The sequence below is a fragment of the Cupressus sempervirens genome, chromosome 9 (genome assembly GCF_028749045.1).
Source record: "Cupressus sempervirens isolate cs-2001-9-10 chromosome 9, ASM2874904v1, whole genome shotgun sequence".
Classification (NCBI taxonomy): Eukaryota; Viridiplantae; Streptophyta; class Pinopsida; order Cupressales; family Cupressaceae; genus Cupressus; species Cupressus sempervirens.
Window position 1 is genome coordinate 279,319,005 of NC_143126.1, and position 8,794 is coordinate 279,327,798.

General features: G+C 38.9%; 1 protein-coding gene across 1 annotated transcript; it reads right to left on the reverse strand.

Annotated features, from left to right (window-relative positions):
* Positions 1–1,865: 1,865 nt before the first annotated feature.
* LOC149538526 (EEIG1/EHBP1 protein amino-terminal domain protein) lies at positions 1,866–6,789 on the reverse strand. Its single transcript, XM_089799846.1, has 2 exons — positions 3,828–6,789; positions 1,866–3,722 (listed from the first exon to the last, which is right to left on the reverse strand). The coding sequence occupies exons 1-2, from the start codon at positions 6,146–6,148 to the stop codon at positions 2,570–2,572; spliced, it is 3,474 nt and encodes a 1,157-aa protein (XP_089655972.1). The 5' UTR covers positions 6,149–6,789; the 3' UTR covers positions 1,866–2,569.
* Between the last annotated feature and the right edge of the window lie 2,005 nt (positions 6,790–8,794).

An 8,794-nucleotide genomic window follows, 5' to 3' on the forward strand; every position in this document is an offset into this window, starting at 1 on the left:
TTGCTATTATTTTTTATGTTATTTTTCTCAGCAATCATCTCTATTCTGCGACTGTTTGTGCAGCATTCATTCTATCACGCCTCAAGGATCTGCAATAAATTACTGTTGATTTTTAATTCCTGAAACAAAGTAATTTCATTATGGCCATTACCTAATCCATGCTGTAAATAGACACTACGGTAATAAATTTCATGTTTTGTTCCTTCAGGATCATTTATCATATGTTACAACATTTGCGAACAGCAAACCCAAGCAACACGCACAATTCAGTTAACCCCACTGAATAGCCTCTTAACTTTATGGTCTTCTCGTTTCTAGTACTAATTTAAACGGGAAAATGATTGATTAGGATTGTTGTCAACATGGGTATTCATAGAGAGAAAGCAATGCATGCTTAAAGCTGGACGTACAAAAGAGCACAGAGCTTGCAAGATCAATGCAAAAATGTTGTCTTCAGCAAATCTTTCATGAACTAACGTGACTATAGTTCAGTTGGTCACCAACAATCATTTTTAATTGGGGTTTGCTGGAAAGTAGATTAAAGATCCTGCCCCTCCATGGCGGTCAAAAAATTGTCTCTTTTGACTTCCCAATCCACTCTCAAAAGAACAACTTAAGCTTCAAACCGGAGAATAAATAAGCAAATACTAGTACCAAAACGGGAGGTAAGCACACAACAATTCACTACAAATCAAATTAGATAGTTTCACAATTTTAATTCAATATATGTAAACAAGAAAAATGCATTGAAATTTCTATATAAAATCTGAGCTTAAGCAGCTTCAGGTAAAGCACCATACCAATCAAGTCATAATTCTAAGTTTAATCTTGATTAGGATTGTTGTCAACATGGGTATTCATAGAGAGAAAGCAATGCATGCTTAAAGCTGGACGTACAAAAGAGCACAGAGCTTGCAAGATCAATGCAAAAATGTTGTCTTCGGCAAATCTTTCATGAACTAACGTGACTATAGTTCAGTTGGTCACCAACAATCATTTTTAATTGGGGTTTGCTGGAAAGTAGATTAAAGATCCTGCCCCTCCATGGCGGTCAAAAAATTGTCTCTTTTGACTTCCCAATCCACTCTCCTCAAAAGAACAACTTAAGCTTCAAACCGGAGAATAAATAAGCAAATACTGGTACCAAAACGGGAGGTAAGCACACAACAATTCACTACAAATCAAATCAGATAGTTTCACAATTTTAATTCAATATATGTAAACAAGAAAAATGCATTGAAATTTCTATATAAAATCTGAGCTTAAGCAACTTCAGGTAAAGCACCATACCAATCAAGTCATAATTCTAAGTTTAATCAAGTCATAATTCTAAGTTTAATCTTGAATAGGGGTAACAGACCCATTAAGAAACCAAGTTTAGTTATCAATATAGCTATATATCATTCCGCATAATCCATGGGGATGAAAAACACTTTGCCACCAACCACATGAACGGCACAGTTTGCAAACTACAAAATTCAAACCTTGAATGGGGCTTTCCACAGAATTGTACAGTTTTCTCCTCTTATATACACATTTAGCAAAGGCCAGTATTATTTTCTGACTAAAAGATGAACAAAGTAAAATATTTATGTTTTAATTATTTTTCTGTAATAACCACTTCATTTTTTTACCTTCTCAGCGGTACCTTCCATAATCCTCTTTTACTGCCACACAGCGAAGTATAATTAAATTTTGCAGCATCATTAACATCGCATCCTGCTCATCTAAAGTTCAAAAGTCTTGCCTTAATTTGGATGGCAAAAAATGAATGAAAATAACTAGCTTCCACAGGTTTTTCCAAAAAAAAATTCAAAAGAGAATGTCAATGAAACATCACAGTTTACTTCAGAAACGGCGAAATATGTTCAACAACTGATGCCAGTGGTTTTTCATTGAACCCAAACTTTATAAACTTATTCCAAACAAACATACAAATTCAATTTCTCCAGATGAGCTAAGCTTTATGCTGCCATGAAGTTTGTAATCCAAATTCTCCCCGTTTCCAGTAAACAATCAAACAAAGCCAACTCAACACAGAAAACCTTAGAGTTGAATTGGCAATGCTAATGATAAAATACAGATGACAAATTCTGTATTTTTCCTTCCCCAAAAATGGACCTTCTTAGTAGGAGTTAAATGCTAAGAGCCATCGACATACCTGAAATTCGTGATGTTTTAATGAAATTGCTGTTTGATGAACAAGATCCATTTTCATTAAGGGTCCAACATACTCATGCTACAACGTCTACGTCCTCCAATTCTTCCTGTAAAAACCCTCCACATCATATGCAACAAAAAATTTAATTTACAATTCCAGAAGATCAACACCCAAAACAGCTCCCAACCAGAAGCAGCTCCCAAACAACATATATCAGAACACAGTTTTATACTTCCGTGCAATGCACAATCAAACTATATTTACATAGCATTTCCCACCCTTGGACAACTCCACGTTGCCTTCTAATATTTCTCTAGAGTTAAAACACTCGGCAACATAAATGAACATTATAAAATCTCTAGAAAGAAAGAAAGCCGTATCTCTCTTCAATATGAGAGTTGGGCAAATCTACCGTATCCTGATGGTCTGATTCGGGAATATTACATCAGGATTCCTTATGTGAGGATTTAGTGCTGCAACTTCCTTCCACCTTCCCCCATCTCCATGTATTCGAGATGATATACTCCAGAGAGTGTCCCCAGGTTTCACTTGCATCTTTGATGGTGGCATTGATTTGGCCCCTTGTTTTGGCTTCAGCATAGGATGCTTATTACTCTTACCCATCCCACTTGCAATCAGCCATCGCGAACCAGATTGCTGTTGTTTAGCATTGCTCCAGCCAGTTTTCTTATTCTCTTCCTGAGGTTTCAAACCTGCAACATGGACCTCAGTAATTTTGAACTGCGAGACCTCCTCCTTCACAATTTCAGGTTCAGGTTCATCAATTTCCTCACTATTCCCTTTATCTGACACTCGCCTCCCCACTTTTGGCCTTGGAGGAACCACAATCCTTTCTGCTTGAACTAAGGCCATCATTGGAGCACCCACAGGTTCAAAGTTTCGAAGAGGATCCCGCAGTTGGACCAACAAAGCTATTGTTAATGTGTTTCCCATAAAACCCCACCTTTTATTACCATGTTTCCACCTGTTTTTATCGCCTTTTTCACCTTTAATGGCACCTCCAACAACCAAGTCAGAACATGCACAATGATGAGCAGCAAGGATTTTTGACGTTCTCTCACTTGTTTCTTCTTCATCAACAATTCCTGCATCTAATCTCATCCACTCATCCAGTGTAATTGTCATCCCCAATAAGCTGTCCGAATCACTTCCACTTTCCTTTGTATCCAACAAATGCAAGCCACCAGTGCCCTCCAACCCCAGGCTGCCTCTTTTCTTAGAATCCATTCCTTCAAAAGCTGCCACCCCTCCCAATCTCATAGCACTGACATTTGAAGATGCCTCCTCATCTGACATACCTGATTGAATTTTCAATCCCTCGATAGATAAAGCTTCTAATTTCTCCATTGCCTGGGGAGCTAGATCCTCAAGTGAAACATATTCTGTATATGTATCATCCATATAGGAAGATTTGGACTTCGAAGCACGTGATTTTGTTCCTGGTCCATATAACAAAGCATCCAATCTCCTGCTTTCAGCGAACTGTCCCATGTCAGAGTCTGTCCCTTTCTCTGCTCTTGAGGTTTGCAAGGAAGATTGCCTGAAAGAAATGAAAACAAAATTCAACATATCAATAACAGTTCTACCAAAAAGTTGGTGGCAATAGCTATGCGAATCCAAAGATGTGTACAAGGACTAAACTTACCTGTTTTTGGACTCTTCCAGAGAAGGCACTGTTTCAAATGCTACCTGCTGGATAGTTTTGCCTGTTATGTCTTCAAGAGGCATTATTTTCTTAGCTTCAGCTGTGAGCTTTTCAATTCCAAAACCTGCCAAATGGCGTAATATACCAATAACATTTGAGCCCATCTCTGCAGGAACTACAACAGGATTTGACACCTGCATCACTAAGCTCCCATTGTTCTTGCTATTGTGAAAAAGAACTGGATTCATTGAACGAAGCAACCCTCCATCTTTTGTCTTGACAAGGGGACCAAACCCTTCAGCAAGATCAGGCAGCTCAACAGGTCCCTCGTAAGGAAAACCCATGGGACTTCCAAATCCACCAGACTTCTCGGGAGGAGAATTCTGAAAAAACTTCTCGTCCATACCCCACTCTTGCATCAGCGCCTCGGTTTCCGCATCTTCAAGTATCTTAGCTCGGGTTTTACTGCGAATGGTTTGTGTTGCCTTCTGAAGCTCCGTTTCTGCAGCTTGTACAATTGATGCCAATTCTGTATCTTCGTCCGACTCCCAATTTGGTTGGGAACCAGAACCATATCTCTGATGTGGAGGCAAATGGCTCGGTTCTTCATCCAATTCCTTGCCAAGTCCAAGTCCAATGCCGCCTCCCTCCGAAAGATTCTCTCTCGCAAACTGTTTTAAAAGGCGTGCTCTGGGGGAATCAGGATCACTATCAGAACTCATAAGAAGTGGACTTTTATCATGTTCCAACATGCTAAGGAATTCCCCTGCAACTGAATCAGCTACATCATCTAAATTGCCCATCTCGCTCAAATTTACATCCGCTATTTTATCTTCCGGTTCAATACTTTGCTCGACAATCACACTCTGCCCCAATTGAGAATCGCCAGACCCTGCTTCCTTTACATACGAGACACTTGGGCTTTCTTCCATTCGGAGCTCTTCCGCACCTTCCTCTCCTCCTTTTCCACCATTATTGCTAGAAACCTTTTCCAACATTCCATTGCCGCCTTCATCTTTGTTCGTCTTAAAATTACCCTGATCTTCTTTCTCGTTTTCGGGTTGCACGTTTGCAATCTCCACCCCTTTCTCAATAACACTGAACTCCTCGTTCTCCTCCTCCACGGAGCCCCCGTCAACCTGTCCAGACTTGCAATCACCTTCAATCGCCTGGGAAAAAAACTTGAGCCTAGGCTTGAACTCATACAGCGAGGCCACATTCCTCACCTCAGGCTGCTCTTTATCCATTTTGACACTATCGTTTAAGCTCAAATTAGACATCCGATCAATGATATCAACATCAAAATCAGCCTCATCGGCCCTTCCCAGAATTAAAAGAGGCTCCAAAGAACCAGTGCTGTGAATTGGCTTCCTTCCCAGAGCCCCAATTGACGATTTCCTCAACTGCTGCTTCTTATCCAAAACATCAGAAACACTAGCTCTTCTTGGATTTGAAGAAGTCCTTGAGTTTGAGCTATTTCTAGGATTGGAAGGGACTCTAGGGTTTGAATTTCTCAAAGTTCGGCCCGGATTAGTAAGGTTTGGAGCTTCGCCCATTTCACGATCGAGAATATTATACCCTAACGTCACAACCAAAACCCCACCACGAGCGTCCTTGGCCGTGAGCTTGAAATTCGTTGTCCAATTCCCGGTCCTTTCCTCCTCCCCTCCCAAATCAAATTTCTCAGGCAACATGCGGCTAAGATCAATCTTATGCCTACACAAATCACGCTCTTCCAACCCTAAAACATTCACATAAATCTCAAAAAACTTGGATTCGTACCTCATGACCTGGCTCGGCCCATTCCTGCTGCCGTAAACGCTGCATTTATGATACAGAGTCTCTTCAAACTGCGCCACGCCATTAGATACCCTAGACGGCTTGGTTTTCACGCCACCATCTTTCCTCCTCCAATGTGTGCACAGATTGACGCCGTTCAAATTCGCCGGCAGTCCTTCTACGCCATGCACGCGCAGAGAAAATTCACACCCCAACCTGTGGCGGCCTATATGAGCAAGCGCACGTAAGGGTTTCCAGTCCCAAAGGCTGCTTTTTTTCTCGGGAGCGGTTTTCTCAAGTTTCTTGTTCTGGTTTTCTGCTTTAGAAAGGGCGGCGAAACCGGAGTTTTTAATAGAAGGCAACCGCGAGAGACCCTGGTTGATACCCGATTGGGGATTTCTTCCCGCTTGTTGACGGAGATTTGCGCTTCCTGTTCTGTAAAGAGCCTGGCTCAGAGCCTCCAACTCCTGCAATAGCTGTCCTCCTGGAGATGACTCCGGTGCCCCTCGGCTGTTTCCTGTCGACTGCATTGATCTAACCATACCCCAAAAAACCTCAACAATTTAACATAAATCTGATCCTGTCCCTTGCATAAATTGAGGTGGGCTTTACCATAGCCAAAACCACTAACCCAAATAATCCCGGAAACAGCTTCCGTCTATCAAAGGATTATATCAACGTGATCTTCATTGAAGTCCACCAACAAAACAGCCGAAACATTGACATGGGGACACCCTCACCGCAGCCAATCCAATCGAAGAATAGCACGAAAACAGATGAAATCAGAAGCCAGTTTCTCAAACCATTCCCTGACGGATTATTCCGCCTCTTGGCGGAGAAATCGAGGTCATCTTCTATCAGAAATTAGAAACAAACAGATCTGTATCATATTCTGATTTTGACGAAGATATCAAGGCGGGTTTCACCAAATCCGAGTACCCGCAACAGAAAATCACAAACCAATAGTCTCAGAGAAGACTGCGAATCTGTGCCATGCGGAAAAAGTCGTTTTCTCGCTCTCTGCTTCCTGTTAAACGTGTTATATCAGCTATAATGTCCATTACCTACCTCCTGCCTGCAAGTCGGAGTCCAAGCGATACCTACAATTCCTCGTAAGAAATTTGAAATCCGGAAGTATTTGTAATTCAAAAAAATGTGAGGGTGGTATGAATATGTGTTGAGGGAAGAGGGAAAATGCTATCTGTGAGGCTTTGTAGATCGTGAAGAGTGTCTTTTTGGACTTATTTGCATGCGGAAAAGGGAAGTTTAGTATAGGGCAAAGAGATCCTCCTTGCATGTCTTTTTGTGTCATGGAGGGTCCTCAACTCTTGTACCCCTCCAACCAAAACATTTGTAAGTTTGAAAAACAATCATAATGTGGACTTTAAAAAGTTCCTCTATGATGATGTGCTCTTTTGATTTTGTTTTTATTTTGATTTGATTTGCTAAACATTTAGTTATAATCATTGTTTGTTTTCTTTGAAAATGTTCAATAGAGTAATGTATAAAAAGGAAAACTTCAATTTTGAGTTGAGTTTGATAATTATTCATTTGGGATGTTATATTCTTTTTAAGATTGTTTATTATATCATTATATTTGAGAATATTAATTACCATGGGTATTTGTGTTTTGAAAGATAAATTAGACATTGTATATAGATAGATTATTGACTTGTTTTTAAACTTGTTCAATTCTGAAATAAACTTTAGAAATTTGAGTGAGACAAAACTCTTTGTACAACGAACTATTTATAGTATCTCTAGATACCACCAAGTTTGGATCACAAAGGTGAATATGTTTTGTAGGTCAAAGGCACACAAGTTGAATCGAGTTGAATCAACATATTTACATCAAAGACACATGTGCGGCAATCAATCTTGTAGCTACAAAATCGATCACATCATTATACTTGAGAGTATCCATTAATATAGCATATATTATTTTAAGGATAAATTAGGCATCTTATATAGGTAGATGGTTGACTTGTCTTTAGATTTGTTCAATTCTTAAACCAACTCTATAGGTTTGAGTGAGACACAACTGTTGTTACAACAAACTCTTATACTATCCCTAGATACCATCAAGTTTAGATAACAAAGGTAAGGGCAAAGGGTTTTGTAGGTCAAAGGTACACAAGTTGAATTCACAAATTTGGATCAAAGACACACATGTGGTAATTAATTGTGTAGCTTTAAAATTGAACTAGAAGAGTCAATGAATCATATACCAGTTTGTCAAAGCACTATAGTCTCTAATTTAACTTCCAAGCATTGGATTGGATTATTAGCACAATTTGGTACAAAAGATCCCCATGCCATTAATAGCATTGGATTGGATTATTAGCACAATTTGGAACAAAAGATCCCCATGTCACTAATAAATCTAATTACATGTATCTTCTTTGTCAATTTTAGAAAGCTTTCTTTTGTATTTCTGATTTATTAGCTCCATTATCTAGGCTATTGTGTCCATTGTTTCCTTATTAAATTTGATTAGCATAGATAACATTTGGAAAAAAAATTACTTGTCTCATTATGTTGAATCTATCTAATCTTCCACCCCTAGAGTTTGACCTTTATTTTCGTATTGGAGTCCTTTCTCATTGGCTTTTAAAATGTGATATTAAGTTAATTTGATTCTTAGTGCATTTCAAGATGCTTTCTTATGTATGTGGGAGGGACAAGGTTGAGCAACATCTTTGTTTCCATTTAAAAATATTCCTAGATTGAATCTCATAATGGTCATTATTAGAAAAATGATGTCTTAATTGCACATTTGCATAAGATTACCATTTATACTAAGTTTGTATTTAAGCATGTATTGGTCTAAAATTCTACCCAAGGACCCACAAATTAGTTTAAAAGCATGTTGGTGAATTTTTTAATTGCAAAATCATGTCTAGATTTGAAGATATTAAAAAAAAAATCAAAGTTTCAAAGTCAAATTTAAAGACTTTAAAGGCCCCATATGGGTCCAAAAGGGTTCATAACTATTCTATCAAGTTTATCTTGATAGAACACTTCAAAAGTTTTTCAATGATTCAGATTGCTCATCAATCAAACACCCAAATTAAAAGTTGTGCCCTTCAAAGTTGGGTCTCTTAAAATGGAAAACATAAAAATGTTGGTGCAAAAGCACCTAAGGTATATGCACACCAAGAGGATAAGGGTCACAAGATGATCATATT

Coding starts and splice junctions, on each gene's coding strand:
- LOC149538526 (XM_089799846.1), bottom strand. CDS start 6,148: ATGGTTAGATCAATGCAGTCGACAGGAAACAGCCGAGGGGCACCGGAG. Junction 3,723..3,827: donor CTGGAAGAGTCCAAAAACAG/GTAAGTTTAGTC, acceptor CATTTCTTTCAG/GCAATCTTCCTTGCAAACCT.